This window comes from Rhinopithecus bieti, unplaced genomic scaffold, assembly GCF_001698545.2.
Source record: "Rhinopithecus bieti isolate Rb0 unplaced genomic scaffold, ASM169854v2 scaffold_63976, whole genome shotgun sequence".
Classification (NCBI taxonomy): domain Eukaryota; kingdom Metazoa; phylum Chordata; class Mammalia; order Primates; family Cercopithecidae; genus Rhinopithecus; species Rhinopithecus bieti.
The window spans coordinates 247,155-265,724 of NW_016824171.1; the positions used below are offsets into that span (position 1 = coordinate 247,155).

An 18,570-nucleotide genomic window follows, 5' to 3' on the forward strand; every position below is an offset into this window, starting at 1 on the left:
GAGAAGTTTTCATTTAATTTATATGATCTAATTGTGTTAAGTAGAACCAGACTATGGGGTTAAACATTTCCATATGTTTTAAAGGCCCAGAACTTTTCCTGAAAGGTATTCAGGAAATTCTGAATTCAGACTTTACCTGCTGCTTTCAGAAAAGACTGCAACTCCACCCAGACTGTACCCCCTTCCCAGCTCTGTGTGCCACATGTAAGCACATGCAGGAGATGTCGTCCCCTGGCGCATCTGTTGCCTGGGAGGGCCTTACCCCTGCCACACTCCTGGACCTCCAAAGGCTACCAGATTTTTTTCCCCAGTCATTGACACTTGCCTTCCTCCTCAGTGTATGAAATGAAGAACTAGGTAACTGTAGAGAGGGAAGGCAGAGTGGACCAAATTCTGGAAATCTGGTTCCTGGCTTACAGCCACCCTGAGCCCTAGTGTGATCTATAAATGCTTTACAACTCACCCCTTGTTGATACAATATTTTGTTGACTATAACCATCCCCTCTTCATTTTATGCTCCAGAAGCTTGTGAGACCTCAATGAGTCATGAAGAATCCTAATTTCAAATCCAAAGAATCCAAAGTGATGATAACAAAAACCAATAATTGATATCTGAACAAAGGTTAGTATTTGACAATGGATAAAGATTGGTATACCTTCCCTTCCTCTGGGCTTTGTTGACATGAATTGTGAACGTCGTCTTCTCTTACTAATTTTCCAGGCCAGGAAGTCAGTCCTTTGATTTGGCCCCAGACCAAGTCGCCAACATTGAACGTCCTTGGTCTATAATGTATCAATTCATTTGAAGAGGGGGAGTCTGGATTCCTTAGGTCATCTTCACTACTAATGCTTTTAGCATCTGAAGGGCTAGGCACACACCCATTAATGCTTTTGGCATTAAAGTCTCCATTGTAATGGATGTAGTCTTTGACCAGAGAATTTTCCAAACTATTTGAGGAACTTGGAGACTGCTCCTCTAGGACCAGGTCTTGCTTTGCAGTGCTTAGCAGCTCTCCAAATCCCCGACTCTGTCGAGGTCTATTCCCATTAATGTGTGCACATCTTTCCACAGTGTTCTCTAGTCTCTCCTTAAAACTCATCATAGTTCTTTTGTAGTTATTATACCTGAAATTTTCCTCTAGAATTTTATCCCCTGGACAGTTTCTTGGTGGTAACAGTATTGGGTGCTGTTCCCCAGGCAGAAATGGCAGTGTAGAGACATTATTGGACCTTTCATGACAAGGACTGCTGTGGATATGGCCTGGATGATCTAAAAATTCCTCATACTTCCACCTGTTTCGCTCCCCTCTGGGGCTTTGCTCCCCGTCCCACTGTTTTTTGGATGTGTGGCAACTTGCTGACTTGAAATATTCAAACCCATCTCCTTCGTTCGCATTTTTCCCATGGTCTAGATTCTTGGGCAGCCGAACCCCTCTTGAATTCCTCAGCCTACCGTCATGATCAACACCTCCCATGTTCCGTCCATGAATGACCGCACTGACAGCACTGGAGAGATTTAATGGGTCACCAATTGAAGCAGTGAAGGCACTCATGGCACTCAGAGCTGGAATGGGGCTGATCTGAGTTGTACTGTTGACTGCAGTGGTGATGACAACCTGCATTCCCTTGCTGGCTGCATCGACAACTGCTTTGTAAATGGCATCTACGGAAGCATCACCTGGGCCACCCACAACGAGGCCATCCTTCACCTGTTGACCAAGAGATGGGTCAATCCTCGGTTGCAACTCACAAGGTGTATCTTGAAAAGGTGGAAGTGTAGTGTTTGGATTCTCAGGAAGTGCTGTGAGCCCAGGCTGAGTGCTTATTCTTTTGTTTAGGAGAGCTGCATCTTCCTGCATTCTCACCTTGAAGAAATAGACAGGAAGCAGTGAGAGACAGGGAAATAATTTTAAAGGCCTCAAAGAGAAAGACTATAACTTTAAGTTACCAAAAGACAAACAAATATAACAAGGAAGGAAATATAAAGAACAAGACTCAAAAAATGAAGTAAAAAGTCACTTTGTATAAGAAAGCTTATGTCTTGATTATATTTGCAGGCTGTTTCTTTGGTTAAAATCATTCAACAGATTTTCTAAAATCATCATTGTGAAACATTCTCTAGAAAAATTAAACTTGAGGTGGTTGGACAGAAAACGTACTCAGGTTGGGATGATTCCATTTATCCGGTGTCATTATAAGTCTTTGCAATTTAGGATTCAAAAGAGTCAAGTCACAGGTAATCAAATTAGCAAAGGAAAAATATTATGAAAGTGATTTCTAACTCACTGATGTTTCCACTTAACTAAGTGAAATACAATATAAAACAAAAAAATATATAAACTCCTTTCTTAACAATAACATGACACTAGTTTTAAGATGGGGTAGTAATACCTGCTCCTCAGCCTTTTCAGGCCATATCCCCATGCTGTCAGTAGTGACAATGGCTATCTGCAGAAGTGATTCTCAATTGGGAAGTGGTGAAGGGACAGCATACTTACCAGGGGAGCATATCAGAATTCTGGTATAGGAAGGATGAGGGCAGTTTGAAAAAGTGCCCAAGGTTATTCTAATTTTAGCCCCACCCCCCACCCCCCACCCCATGCCATCTAAGAATTACTGCTCTAGATCCTTGATACTTTGAAGTTTCAGATTTTTTTCCACAATGATCTCTCCCTTTCTTTACATCCTTCCCTACTAATCTAGAACCTAGGATCTGTCAGCACATCAGCCTCTCTCTTGCTATTATCACCCTGTCTACACCTACCAGGTAAAATCCCAATCTTGGATCAATTCAACTACCTGCCTTATCTACATCTACAGTGAGGATGCTGAGTATTTGTCTATAGGAATTTGTAGCTTCCAACCTCAGTTGAGGGCTTATTGCTGCCCATCAATCCTAGATCTTCTAGTTAGTTGTCACTCATTTTCCACAACTATTCAAATCTTCACCAACTTCTTCACCATCTCCCAGACTATTCTTAGTAGTTGACCTTACATAATAGAGAAAATAAAGCCCATCAGGCAAGAATTCTCACAATTTCTTATACTCTGATACTCCCTGCCCCTGGCAGCAGACTTCTCTGCAACTATACCTGTCCTAAATTCTGTCCTGCTTCCCATAAGAGGGTTCCCTTCTGCTCTCTGAGGGTGTGCCCTCCACTTACGTTCTGAATCCCAAGCCCCCTTCTCAAGGATCCTGTCTTATTTATTATCCCTTCCCTTTTTTTTTTTTTTTTTTTTTTGAGACAGAGTCTTGCTCTGTCGCCCAGGCTGGAGTGCAGTGGTGCGATCTCCGCTCACTGCAAGCTCCACTTCCCGGGTTCGTGCCATTCTCCTGCCTCAGCCTCCAAGTAGCTGGGACTACAGGCGCGCACCACCACGCCTGGCTAACTTTTTGCATTTTTAGTAGAGACGGGGTTTCACCGTGTTAGCCAGGATGGTCTCAATCTCCTGACCTCGTGATCCGCCCGCCTCAGCCTCCCAAAGTGCTGGGATTACAGGCGTGAGCCACCATGCCCGGCCTCCCTTCCCTTCTTTATGTTCAATCTCTTCCACTTTTTTGGGTCTTTCCTATAGCACATGATTATGTTCATGGCTTACATATTTTAAAGTTTGCATTCATCTACTCCCGACCCCCTGCTGGGGCACTGCCCTATTTCTCTTACGTTCTTCAAAGTTAAGTTTTTTTCAAAAATAAATTTTGTTGTGTGTATTTGAAGTTAACACCATGATGTTACAGAATACATATACAGATGGTAAAGGGGTTACTATAGTGAAACAAATGAGCCCATCTATCATCTCATATAGTTGTGTGTGTGTGTGTGTGTTGTGTGTGTGTGTTTGTCAAGAACAGCTAAAGTATACTTCTTTAATCTATACTCTTTAATTCCTAACCTCCCATTCGCTGTTCCTCCCTTTTGCCATCTGGCTCCTGCTCCCACCACTCCAGCAAAACTGCATTCCACTAAGTCACTGATGATGTCCTAATTGGTAAATCTAAAGGATTCTCTTCAGGCTTTATCTTACCTTTTTTCTCAGTGACACGGTTGAGCACTTCCTCTTCCTTTCTGAATTATTTTACTATGGATTATATATATATATGTCAAAAATATACAAGTTTTCTTCATCATTACTTCTCACCCAAACTCACAGTTTCTCACCCTACTTCAGTCCTATTTCCTTTCTTAGAACTAACCAGCACTGGAGTGCATCCTTCTTACCTCCCTTCCTTGCTTCCCTCCTTTCTTTCAACCTAAATGGGATGGTACTAGATTCTGGATCCCACACCCCCTCCTCAGGGATCCTGCCTTATTTATTATCCCTTGAACATAAAGATGTTCCACTTTCCTGGGTCTTTCCTTTAGCGTATGATTATATTCATGGTTTCCAGATTTAAAAGTACTGTTCTGCAATACTATAGCACTGGAGTCTTGCAGTCTTACAGATCTTTCCATATCAGATTATGTAAGTCTACCTAATTTTCTAAACCAGTAGGTAGATGGATATACTGTACCACAATATATTTAACTATTTCCCTACTGATGAAGTGGTTCATAATTTTTGACACCACAAATTACACTGCACTGAACATTTTGATATGTGCTTGTTTGTTCACATTTGAAGATTTCTCTAAAATGAGATATTAATACGTAGAAGCTGAACTTCTGGTCAAAAGATATTTAAAAATCTGATATGCTATCAAATTACTCTCCAAAAGGACTGTATCAGCATGTAATCAGACCACCAGTAATCTGAGAGGATCTATTTCTGTGCACCCTTATCAGCAGTGGATATCATCAATCTGATGGACACATCACTGTGATAATTTATGTAACTCTGATTATTATTTTCATAAGTTTATTAATACTTTATCTTTCAATTTCTATGAATGATCTGTTCATATCTATTGCTAACTTTTTCTAATCAATTATGCTTTTTCTTTCTGATTTGTAGGAGCTCTTTTACATTATAGGTGTTATTTAGTATGTATTAGGAAAATATTTTCTGCCAGGTTGTCACTTGCCTTTAGCTTTGTTTAGAATATCCTTGATCACACAGAGATTTTAAATTTTTAGGTAATCAAATTTGTTTCTTTTCCTTTCGACTGCCCTGGTTTTCTGTCATGCTGAAAGAGCCTTCTCTACCCCAAGATTATTTTTAAAAAGTCCATATTTTCTTCCCATGTGGATTTAGTGTTACTCTTTCCACCTATCTCCTTAATCTAGCAGGAATTTATTCACTTCGTGGAACTGAAGAAGTACCATGTGGCTGAAGCCAGGGGAAGAGTGGTGAGAGCTGACGCTGGAGAGGATGGACGGGTGGGCATGCAAGGGAGGTCTCAGTCATGAGAACAACGAGAAATGACGAAAGGGCTTATGAGGGTCACACAATCAGTTTTTACTAACAGCTCCAAAAGAACTGCTGAGATACTTCAGACAAAATTTAAAAAAAAGGAAACCTTCACAGAAAAGACTGGAATGTTTAACAATACTCATGATTGAGAAATAACAGTAAATAGAGGTGAAAGGGCACATAACCTACTTTTTTCACCCTTTCCTGCTAATTAAGTGTTTAAACAAACCCAGACATTGTTTTCTTCTAACGTGACACAGGGGAGGAGAGTACCTGAAAGTTCTGAAACAGACAAGCCATGGGGTTATTGTTAGCTGGGCAAGGAATTGTGGACTGTCCTTGGAACGCCTGGAGATTCTGGTACCCCTGGAGAAGTTGCTGCTGTTGCTGATTTGGAGGAAACATCTGATTGTTGTTTAACAGCGACTGTAGATGAGTCAGTTGATGGTTATTCAAAGTATTGTTTATTGATGACATATCACCTACAGTTTGAAAAACATAAAATATAAGTAAATGTGATTCTTTGGAGATTCTATGCCTCTCTTTGTACCTGAGAATTTCTGAAAAAAAAAAAAAAAAAACAACTAAGTGCTACGCTTACTTGGGTAATGCTTTTCTTTTTTGCTTCTCAAGTCTTACTAAGTGGTAAGGAAAGAGTAGCTTTATTATTTAGTTTTATCTTGTATAATTAGTTTTTAAATTTTATATCATGGAAAGACTACTTAGTCTTTCTTTGCTCTATGCATTAGGCAGTCCTTACATATTGAGCTGCAGTGTCATATGATTCCTTGATCTATTATTTTTAGATTTTAGATCTATTTTAGAGGACCTAAAATTAAAGGTTGAAATTAGTCCTATAATGTTTTAGCAATTGTAAGTATCTGACCAGATAATTAAAATAAGTGAGCTGATCAGGCCTTGTTTACAAAATTTAGTTCTCAAGCCATAATCATCAGTAGATACCACATCAAATCATTGATTTGGTTTAGAAATGTGCAGTTTGTTTTGTGATAGAAGGTTGGTCACCTAAAATTAAAATGGAAAAGAAAGCTAACAACACAAAAGAATTCATTGTCATAATCATTCAAAATAAATATTATATAATCAGTAGGATTAACAACTAAATTTATATTCAAAATTCAAAATTATTCTGAAATTACTCTGACATTTTCTTGAGGACAATGTCATAGAAATTGTCCTGTAACTTGTAATATGTAAATGAAATATGCTTTGTAGGTTATTTAATTACAAAGATTTCAATGCCAAATAGAACTAATTTTACTATATTATAAAGGCATCCATAAAATCAAAAAAACATAAATAATAAACAAATTATTTTTTACACATTGAAGATGCCATTGACATCATCATGTACATTTCCCTGTTTCCAGACTTTATGGACACCATCCCTACACTTTATATTATAGTTACCTATATCCATCAGTTAAATATACCTGGCATTATTTTCTGACTATTTTGTGATAGGATAATACAGATGAAACACTTTGTTTTTAAGCCACAAAGGTCAAAAAAATAATACTGACTAAGGAAATCTAGTAGCAGCTAGAGGGGCTGTCTGTTCTCTTGAACTTGGGCAAACTTTAGTTTTGCATGTTTTTACATCTTGCTTCTTGTTTTGCTAGACAAGCATTTAGTTTTGTTTATTTAGGGTTCACCTGGAAAACACTTTCTCAATCTGTTTCCATCCACAGTGCAGCTGCTCATACTAACCCTGTGATGCCACACCAACGAAAATTCACATGAAAGTGATTTTTAAGATGTACCTGTGCTTTATTATTTGAAAAATGAGACTCTACTTGGTTTAAGAGATGATGGGTAGTTAGGTTTAGGTGGCATCAGAATTAGAAGAGAAAGCAGATTAAAATGATATTTAGTATTGCTAGAATAGGGGAAAAAGGAAAAAGTCACTCATGTTTGTATAACTATGGTTGTGTGTGGGTGTTGTTATATTTAGTTCCTTAAGCAAGCTGTGACATAACAAAACATTTTAAAATAGTGTGACAAAATGGAGTTTTAAAAGGAGAAAATAGAATTAGAAAAACGTTTCTTTTGTAAAAAATTTGTGAAAAAATTTAACTTACCAAGTAGACCTGTCCCCAGTAGAGGGTTAAGTAGCTGTGGCACCACAGAGTTACTGTTGAGTTTAGCTGAACCAGGTGTATTCCCAGCATTATTAGATATATTCAGCAATGTTTCTGCCATTGACACCACTGCTGTCCCACCAAGTGTTGAGACAGTCAGTGCTGCCACTGCTGATGATGTAGTGGTTGTGGTAGTGGTTGCCTGGGAGGAGGTTGCTATGGAAACCTCTGGATGATTAGCGGTGTTGGCCGATGCCGAGTTCAGGACACCTCCCAACAGCTGGGGATTCAAGGTCATTAATCCTGAGGCCCCATTGACAGCTGGGAGGAACAGGGGGTTAAAAGTAGTGTCACTGCCTGCAAAGCTTGGTAAAGGGTTCCCCAGGGGGCTGGTTAAAAGGGTCTCAGCTCGGCTGTTGTCTGACTGATTGCTTGGCAAATGGTCTGGTGGGGCTGTCATCTGTGTTAATGAGGGTAAAGGGGTATTTTGCTGTTGGAAAAGATCTGAGATGGTCAGATTGAAAGATGGCAGGGGAACCATGGCAGCTGCTTGGGCTTGGTTCTGAAGCAGGGCTGCTAAGAGCTGAAAGTGAACAGGCTGCAATACCTGCCCATCCATGTCACTGGAGAGAAAAGCTAAAGCAGCGTTTACATTCGGGTCGAGAAAACCTAAAGGGTGGAGGTTGATCTCAGACTTGCCTTCTCCTGCTGAAGGCTGGAGGATATTTAATAGATTCTGGTTTAGGAGATGCTGTTGATTCACTGGCAAAGAGATAGGTAGAGAACTGAGGAGGCTGGGGTTCAAGGGGTGTGGAAGATGGTTGTTTGAAGTGCTGTTGGATGGAAAATGAAGTGCGTGCTCCTGGCCAACAAAAGGAAAATCACTCCCAATAGGCAGCTGACTCTGCAGTGGGTTTCCAGCTGCGGTGGTGACTATGACGCCATCTTGAAGAACAGATGTTGTCTTTGTGATGGCAGGGTGGTTGGTGCCCGCTATAGCTATGGAGGATGATGGTCCTGAACCGCCTAAAATGAAAAAAAAAAAAAAACAAAAAAATTAGTTATTAATCATGGATATTATGTGAGACTAGGCATAAAAATGCATTAACATAAATTTCAATTTATTTGTTACATGGCACCTTCATTGATTGCAACTAGATTAATTGTAATCAGATCACTTGACATCTGTTAATGGGACTTAAGTTTAGAATGTACACTTTTGAAAATAAATATATTGAAGAAGTTAGTTACTGAGAAATAGCTGATGGGTTGTGGTGGCAGGAGAGGTGGGGGGTTTAAAAAAAGAAATAGGTGATGCTGACTATCAAATAGCTTGTTTTTCACAGGCAGACAACAAGTGAAAGCTGAAGATGGGAGAATCCGTGTTCTTCATTCAATTGGGTAGATAAAAGTAATAGTTTCATTTAAAAAGTTTTTTTCATTAAAAAAGTTGTCTTTATTTATAAAACTACTACTTTCTTTTAGTGAAAAGAAACCCACAAAAGTAGAATGCACATAAAATATAAAGCAGAAAATAAAAGTACATATGAAGATAACTACCTATGAAGATAATATTTTAGTTTATAGCTTTCTGGGCTTTTTCTACCTGCGTATCTATACATATGCAGGTATGCATATATATGTTACATATATTTTTAAAAAATGGAATCATGCTATAATGTTATTTTGTAGCTTTATCAATGTATTGTGATTATCATTCCATGTTAACTTATATATAGCTACAGAACCATTTTATTAGTATCATGTACGATATACTGTACTTTAATCAATCCAGTCATAAGTTTTAAATTGTTTCCAATCTTTTACTATCGTAAGCAACACTATGACAAATATTCTTATTAATATTTCTTTGCCAGTTCACTTAATTATTTTCTAAGGATAAATTCTTAAAAGTGAAATTCCAGGGACAAAAGGGTTTACATATTTTAGAAGCTTTGAATACATATTGTCAAACCACCCTCCTGTGAAGTTGATCAATACACACTTAATTTATATTCCTATAAGCAGTGGAAGACAGTGCTCATTTCTCTCACCAATACTCTATTTATCATTATTTTTGACAATGAATAAAAATAATAATTAAGAATCTTTACCATTCTTAATGCATAAAGACACTTTGGACTTATGATTTCTTAAATTAGACCAATCTTAAATAGCATTCTTATTCTTCAAAGTCTTACACTAGAGATGAAAATTCTGGGAATTTAATATCGGAAAAGAGGAAATTTCACGTATTTATAACTGTTTTTGTGATGTTCAACCCAAGCCGCACAACAGAATTATCCGGAGAAATTAAAAAAACAAAAACAAACCAATACCTGGGCCCTAGCCCAGACCCGTTGAAAACTCATCTCTCGGGGTACAGCCTGGGCAGTAGTATTCTTTGAAATCACCCCTGGTGATCCAGATGCACAAGGGGTGAGGTAGATAGGGTGAAAACCACATCTATTGAAAAGGAACCTATAATCACTTTTTTGTAAATGGTCTTTCCCCATTGTAAATGCATTGTTTTATGTAATACATGCATTTGACAAATATTTTATCATTTTAAGAATACACATTTAGTTTTATTTAAAAATACTAAACACATATATGGCATAATGAACAACACCAGTGTCACTGAAAATCTAAAATAAACCAAACATTTTGGGCGATGTTATACCATGCTATCCTAAAAAACTTGACATTTTATCATGTTACCATTGAGGCTTCATCCAAATACACAGAAATGTTTCCATAGTTGTAACAGCAATATGAATATAATTGTATATTCTTCTTCTTTTCACCTAATAGAATAACACAAGGATTTTTCCTTTCTGATAAATAGACTTTGTATTTATATTTTAACTGTGTAGTGTATGTATTTACTATATTTATTGAACCACTCTGATAAAGTCTGGTGTTCATATTTTGATTTTTCATCATTATAGATAATACAGGGATAAATATCTTTCTACATGTGACACTTTGCTACCTTGAACTTTTTCCGTAGAAAAAATTTCATAACTGGCATGATTATTTTGAGAACCAAAAACAGGGAAGCAAAAGTTCTGAAATATGTAAAAGTCTATAAAAATAAAAGGAGTTATCATTATTATTGACATTAGTAGTCATAGTAGTGGTGCTGCGGTAATAGCAGTAAGTACAAATCAGCACATCCAACACACTTTACAGAATATCCCTATAGCAAGGATTTGTCATTTTTTCTGGCTGTCATGGTCTACCTTTTTTTTTTTTTTTTAGTTTTCAGTGTTTTATTTAAATAATGAGATTTTAAAAACCCCTCTTTGAAAATATATAAATATTTATGAAATAATGACCACATTTACCAAGAGTAGGGTAAGAAAACATACCAAATGCTGAAATAGGCATATAGTATACAATTCTTTAAATACTAATTCAGATTTGTTACAAAATTATCAAAACCTTAAACATTTAATTGCTTCTTAAATCTTGCTGCTATTTCCATAGATACTATAGATTAAGATTTTTTCCATTTGCGAAGCACCATCTTCTTTAAATTTGAGAAATAACTTTATTGAAACCTTTACAGAATGTTTTTACAGAGTTTAAATAAAAAGTCTTGATTTACTGGTAATCACTACTTGTGGCAGTATCTGTGGCAATTTTTCCTCTCTGCTAAATAATAATGACATATTTAGATGTAGAGATCACAATTTCTCTAACCAAAAGCAGAACACATTTTCAAAATGCTCTAGAGTGTACATGTCAAGGCTTTGTAGATGAAGGCTTTCCTTAGAGATTATTATAATTTTTAATCTTTATTTTGCAACAGAGAAGTATCCACACTTATGATTCAAGGAAGTAGCCATTTTGGGATAACATAAAAGCTCTATATCTAAATATTCTTGAAGAATTAGAAGAAGTGAAGTATAGATACTCTGGGTGTATTTTTGTCTTACCATCAAGAAAGCGGTGAAGCACACAAGCTGCTTAAATGTAGTATGAAGATGAAGGTATAGTTTTAAAATTTTCTTTAATTTTCAAGAAATCTATTCAACAAACAGGTGTACTCTGCTGGAAAACAGAATAGAACTAACTACGAAGAAAGAAAGAAACAAACAAAACCAAAACAAAACAAAAAAAAAAAACAAAACAAACAAACAAAAAAAACCACAACAAACAAACCTTGCTCTTTCCTGAAGGAATTAAGAGTTTCGGTAAAGAAATAAACACAGAAATCTCTCTGTCTTTTTCTTCTCTCAAATATATATTTATTCAGAGTTTATTATGAACTAGAAAAATGTAAAGCTTTGTTCTTATATTGCTAGTATAACTATAGTGCAATATGCTAAGAGGTGTAACAGGTGTATAACAAGGAGACCACTGTGAAACTGAACACATCAGGGAAAACTAGTCAAATGGTGTAACATTTGATCTGGAATGTGAGAGATGAAAATGAAAATAAAAAGGGCCTCTATGCAGAAGCAAGATGATTAAAAAAACAAGCAAAGACAAGGTGATAATAAAGTAGATGGAAGGTAATGAAGAGTCCTATGTTTCCCCAAAACAAAGAAATATGACTGAAAATATTGTGAGGTTTCCCTATGCTTCCGGCTCCTCCTACCCATGGTTGAACCTGCTGCCTGAGATAAACAGTGAAGAAATTTGAAATCATCTTTCCAAACCATTAAAGACAAAAATCATTTCTTATTTATCACTGTATTTCCAAGACCTAACACAGTCTTTGACACATGATCAGCATTCAAACAATATTTGTTGGTACTAAAAAGATTGTAAAATCATAAAACTTGCACTCAACTTTTAGAAGTAGGTAGTTTGATGCTATGTGTTGGTGTGTTTGTGGACAAAAGGAAAGAATACCACCCGTTTGTGGAGAAAGTGAAAATGAACTCTCCAGTGTATTAGTCCAATGCTAGGAGATAAGGGACATTGGAAAGGAGATGGGTGCAAGATGACAAATTACCTAAGAAGGCTTCCAGATATTTCAAGATGTTGAAATCACCCCACAGAGGGAGAGGTCTATCCCAAATTACTCTGAGTTCTTAAAGTTACTCATTCATGCTTACAGTCATTCAAAGAGGACCCTGAATTTGTATGAAATCTTATAAATGCAGGGAAATTTGGAAATTGCTTATTTCTGAACCACTTACTCTTGAATAGGCACTCTCTGGTGAACGTATTTCATAGTTCTGCACAAAAGCTCTATGGTCTGTTGAACCGTGGGGAAAAATGTTTTGTTAAAGCTGTTTTTTTTGTTTTGTTTTTTTTTTTGCAGCCAAGGTATTTTATGCTTAATCGAATAAAAGGATAGTCGCTGAGATTTTAAAAGGAAATTATTCATTACATGTTTACCAGTTAAATAACCAAAAGGCAGCTGGGCTCCTGGAACAAGTTAGTAAGTTGGAGTAGTCCTTTACTGGGAAAAAGTGATTATTTCACACCAGCCAGCAGCACTATGAACTGGCATACTTTCTTTTTCTCATTGTCTCTGTTGCTTTTCAAGAGTAGAAGAGAAGACTGGAAAGCCACCCAAACAAACTTTGGTGTGAGATCTCATGCTTAGACACCCAGAGATTAAGACAGTCTGTCTGATGGGGAAATGACAGCGGTAGCTTTGCAGTAGGACAGGTTTCTTTTTTTTTTTTTTCTTTTTGAGATGGAGTCTCACTCTGTTGCCCAGGATGGAGTGCAGTGACATGATCTTGGCTCCCTGCAACCTCCACCTCCCAGGTTCAAGTGATTCTCCTGCCTCAGTCTCCTGAGGCAGGCCTGGCTAACTTTTGTATTTTTAGTAGAGACAGGGGTTCACCATATTGTCCAGGCTGGTCTCAAACTCCTGACCTTGTAATCCGCCTGCCTCAGCCTCCCAAAGTGCTGGGATTACAGGCGTGAGCCACTGCACCTGGCCCAGACAAATTTCTGTATGTAAACAGTATTCTGCACACACTTACAATTCATGATCTATGTATATGCATATGTGTGTGTACACAGAAATAGTATAAGTAAATTTTAAAGGATATTTTTCTAATATTAATTTAATCCTTGACATGTTTTATCTGTCTCATTTTTAAAACTACTTTTCAAAACAAAGTTTATGTCTACCTCTTTTGATTCGTTTCTCTTCTTCCTGGTCATTGTTTGTATTGTGCTAAACTCTTATATGGCTGTCTCTTAAATATTAATAATATTGTTATACATGTCTTTATATGTGTACAAGATAGAATATAAAGCTCAGATCAAGAAGACCAATGAAGTATTTTAAAAACCTCATTACACCAGTTTGTTTAGCTGTAATTTTGAACAAATGCTACTTTATGCTAAGAAACCTTTTCTAAATTAATATGCCCAAACACTGATTTTTATCCATAAAATTCAAGAACCTAAGAAATAAGTCATACAGAATGTGTATGCCTTCACCATCTGACCTTTATCATTTACTTTGGTAAGTGTACTTGCATTGCAAACAGGGACAATGGTAATCCTTAATAAAAATGAATGCTTGTAGAGATAAGAGAAAATATCATGGCTTAGTGAGTCTAATAAATATAATTCACTTTTCAATCCCATTGAAATAGTGAAATTTTCTCCTCTATATTTAAAGGACCGATTTTTAATGATAACAATAATAAATTGAAAGATAACTTTTATGAGAATACTAGATTTTCTAGGAGACTTTATTTTCTCAAGCTTTAGTAAGAGGGAATGGTAATGTGTATTTACAAAAACATATCAAATCTCTATCTTTGTGCTCTGGATTCTGATGTAAATTGTTAACATCTTTTATCAGCAACAGAAAGGAAATCTTAGGCACCAGAGGCTACTTTGTTCTATTCACGGGAGGGAGGAAAGGGTCCCAAACCAAAGGACTTAGGAGAAGGTAGAGAGGATGGGGAAGGGAGCTATGGCAGTATCTGAGGAAATGCTCTCCACATTCAACAGGGCCAAGAGGATGGGGAGGAGAAAAGAGCAGTAGAAGGGATGCAGCTTGAGTCTTGGAATATGGTGTCTGTGTAGTTATGACTATCAAGGGGATCAGTCTTTTCAGTCTTGTGGTGGTGATGGAGTCAGAGTCAGAAAAAGAGGGGTTTTTTTTTTTCCCTCCCCGTAATCATGTTCTGTTTCCTTTCTTAACACCTATAATTACTCTGAAAACTGTTGGAATTAACTTTAAAATGCTTGGGATTTTTCAGTTTACCCAAGTCAAAGGTTTTTTTTTTTTTTTTTTTTTAATGCCTCTTTTATTACATGTTTCTTAATATTTGTGAGAAAACAAATGTTGAGAAAGAGTGTAAGTCCCTTGCTGGTAGAATTTCTGTTCTTTAACGTGCACTACAGTACCTAATAGTTAAAACGCTTCATCAGTATTCCAACTGGAAGTCTTATCTCATTTTGTTTAATGAGCAGAGTAGGCTGAGTTTCTAGATTGTGAATATGCTTAGCTTTGTATCCTTTTACTGTACCCTGTTTTACCTGCAGTGCTAAAACAGTGCCTAGCACATCCTAGGTGCTCAACAAATAATTTGCTGAATTACCTCATGGATATTCTAAAACAGTATTTAAATCTATTAGTGGGCTGCAAAATCAATTTAGTATGCCCCAACTAGTATATTTTTGATCAATGAAATAGAAAAGAAAATGTAAAGAACATTGCATGGCTAGGGTAGTATTTTGTGGAAGCTTTCTGTTAGCTTATATACGTGAGTGCTAGGTAATAATCTATTTTGTGAGTCATTAAAATCATTTCAGTGGGTCATGGTTGTTATTAAAAAACACCAAATAGAATAAGATAAAATAGAATGGGATAAAAAAAATCAGCAGTTATTACATGTAATAAGTATTTGTTTCATGAAACTTTTTGTTATACATTATAAATATATGTCTAATGGACTGTAATGTAAGTTAATTTCCTATTGTGGGAAGAATTTTAAAAAGTTGAAAAATACTGCTTTAGGATCAGGCCTCTGAGTTGCTCAACTCTGTAGGAGATGGTCTATGGAGTTGTTCTCCAGGGAGCATATTTATCAGGCTACAGTGAGAAAGGGGTCCCTGTGGAGTTACGCAGCACTGGAGCCCTGCTCTAGTATGTCTGTGATGAATTCTCTCTCTTATACCTGTGCCCATGGGTCTTGGATAGATACTCCGGACTTCCCTGGACTAGCTCCAACCCCAGGAATACCTCAGCAACTCCTTCAGACTTCTGTTGTCTAGTTCCACTTTTAATCTGTAAAAAGGTGAGTTGTTACTTCAACTCTGTAAGTAGTATAAGGCTTAGAAATAATTTTTACTTTACTCTTGGCTTGGCTGGCATTAATATTATTTGATAAAAGTTCCTAGAGGGTAAGAATTTTATGATTTGAATTATTTAGTACTACATGCATGAAAAAACTAAATCCATTTTGATGACACCATAGGAGTAATTTTTAGCATTATTTTTTTGACTCAAACATTGCAGAATTAACATTACTCCATAGAATCTGGGTACGTTTTGCAACTGTGTAAATGTTTTTTGGACCACTTGATTTTAGTAATAATAGCTTAGGCATCTTCTAGAGAACTGAAGGATTTCTAGTGGGTTTATAAGTGAGCTCAGTGTATTGTAATGGAATGAAATTCTCCCAGTTTGCACACTGGGACAATTTATTTCTTGAAAGGTACAAAATAGATCACTGAATCAGCAAACATCACCACTCTGAGTTCTGTCATCACCTTTGATTACACAGACTCAACGTCTACAGCTGAACATGTTTTAACTCCTTTTTTTTAATACAAGGAAACGTTAAACCTGGAATATGTAAAAAAACTAAGTGGGGTAACCCTGATATTAGGTAGACCTTCTCAAACAACAAGGCATTGACTGTATTAAGAATATCTTACAGCAAAGAATAAATGGCTCATTTTGCAAAAATTTACTAAAATAATAGACATGGATTTTTATCACACAACCCAGAATTTAGTATAGTTCTGTTGTTTGGTTAAAAAACAAGTGCAGAGGACAATTTTTAACCTATAAACTTTGTGCATCAGATGGGGGATAAAATCTAAGCATTTAAAAATTTGAGTGAAAACACGTTCACTAGCAACTCATGTTTATTCAGTCACAGCCATCAAGGAGGCTCTTCCTCTTTCTTCAGTCTACATTAATCTATGTAACACTGAATTATTTCTATACAAACCTCTCATCTCCTGAGAAGGATACTTTATAGTGTAATCCACTTTTGAGCATTTTTTATCCCTTAATCTTTCTGCCCCTGTAGCTTCATCTAGAAAAAACAGGGTGACAACTCCCTTTATTTTCTTTACTGCTATGTTCCAAGAACAAATGAACAAACAGGACATAAAAACCAAACTCATTACTTTGTAGTCTTTTACCCAAAGAGTTCTTTTGTGGTCTCACTATTTCATTGTCTTATACCTACCATATTAATGGCTGTCCTGAGTTTCAATCAAATGTATTTTGTGCTGAAAGAAAACTTACTTTTGCAGTTAAAAAAATATAAGTATATAAATACTCAAGAACACTTATTTATTTGTAGGCTTATTTATATTCTTGTCATGCATATCTTTAAGAGTTAAGGCAAATAAATGTTTGAATTATTTTCTCTTCTGGCACAAATCCTCAGAGGATTACATTTTCATGTGTTTAAAAGAGCTGATTAATTTTTTTTTATTAGGAAGAAATAAGAGAACATAAAAGTCATTTTAAAGTGAAAAAAGTTATGTTGTGTTGAATGACTTAATGACTTTATCATACTGGAAGAAGGCAGGGCTGCTAATAAGTATGTTGGCAGAATAATCTAAATCTTTTTCCTTCTTTGAAAATTGTGAAAAACTGCAGGGCAAAGGAAAGGATGGGTCATTGTGTGGATACTAACAGGGCTCAGTCCTCTGCAGGGGCTTGGGTTACTGGCATGTGTTTTTGTTATCTGGTAAGTAGGTGTGCAGTAGTCAGAGGACTAAAGAGGCCTGGGCATTTTGAAGTTTGCCAGGCAAGGGCACTTGATTTTGGAGTCTTCCTTAAGCCATGATATTGTAGGACATGTGCTATAGACACTCACACGCTGAAATGCGTCTCTCTTTAAAATTGGAAAGTTGCTTTAAATGTATGTTACTGACGGATTTCCAGAACATACCTGCATTTGGCAGTTTGAGTGTTTGGACTGAGAATTGGGAACTTTGGGGTTTGGATGCCAGATCCAACAGAGATTTGCTTTACAACTTGAGGAATGTCACCAAGTATCCTACTGATCAGTTTCTAAATCTGTTACATGGAAATATTAAACTTTATCTATAATTTGATATTGAAAAAGCCAGTGGAAATCTGTAAACTTTAAAATGCAAAGTATTTTGAAGCTTTAGTGGAGAGGCAACTTGAAAACACAAAGTAGAATTAATAAAGCCTTGTATATTCATAAGTTTTAGAAATTCTTCCAAGTATTTAATATCTTTTATCGGATTTTGTNAAAAATGTTGAGAAAGAGTGTAAGTCCCTTGCTGGTAGAATTTCTGTTCTTTAACGTGCACTACAGTACCTAATAGTTAAAACGCTTCATCAGTATTCCAACTGGAAGTCTTATCTCATTTTGTTTAATGAGCAGAGTAGGCTGAGTTTCTAGATTGTGAATATGCTTAGCTTTGTATCCTTTTACTGTACCCTGTTTTACCTGCAGTGCTAAAACAGTGCCTAGCACATCCTAGGTGCTCAACAAATAATTTGCTGAATTACCTCATGGATATTCTAAAACAGTATTTAAATCTATTAGTGGGCTGCAAAATCAATTTAGTATGCCCCAACTAGTATATTTTGATCAATGAAATAGAAAAGAAAATGTAAAGAACATTGCATGGCTAGGGTAGTATTTTGTGGAAGCTTTCTGTTAGCTTATATACGTGAGTGCTAGGTAATAATCTATTTTGTGAGTCATTAAAATCATTTCAGTGGGTCATGGTTGTTATTAAAAAACACCAAATAGAATAAGATAAAATAGAATGGGATAAAAAAAATCAGCAGTTATTACATGTAATAAGTATTTGTTTCATGAAACTTTTGTTATACATTATAAATATATGTCTAATGGACTGTAATGTAAGTTAATTTCCTATTGTGGGAAGA

General features: G+C 36.3%; 1 protein-coding gene across 3 annotated transcripts in view; it reads right to left on the bottom strand.

Moving 5' to 3' along the window:
- MBD5 (methyl-CpG binding domain protein 5) overlaps positions 1-18,570 on the bottom strand; it is a 61,649-nt gene that overhangs the window by 24,954 nt on the left and 18,125 nt on the right. For 2 of the 3 annotated variants that reach the window (XM_017862166.1, XM_017862167.1), the window contains exons 5-7: positions 7,455-8,480; positions 5,626-5,834; positions 657-1,865 (exon numbers count right to left, since the gene is read on the bottom strand). In XM_017862166.1, coding sequence (XP_017717655.1) covers positions 657-1,865; positions 5,626-5,834; positions 7,455-8,480 — 2,444 coding nt within the window. The remainder of the gene's footprint in view (positions 1-656; positions 1,866-5,625; positions 5,835-7,454; positions 8,481-18,570) is intronic. The other variant, XM_017862168.1, reaches the window with a different exon arrangement.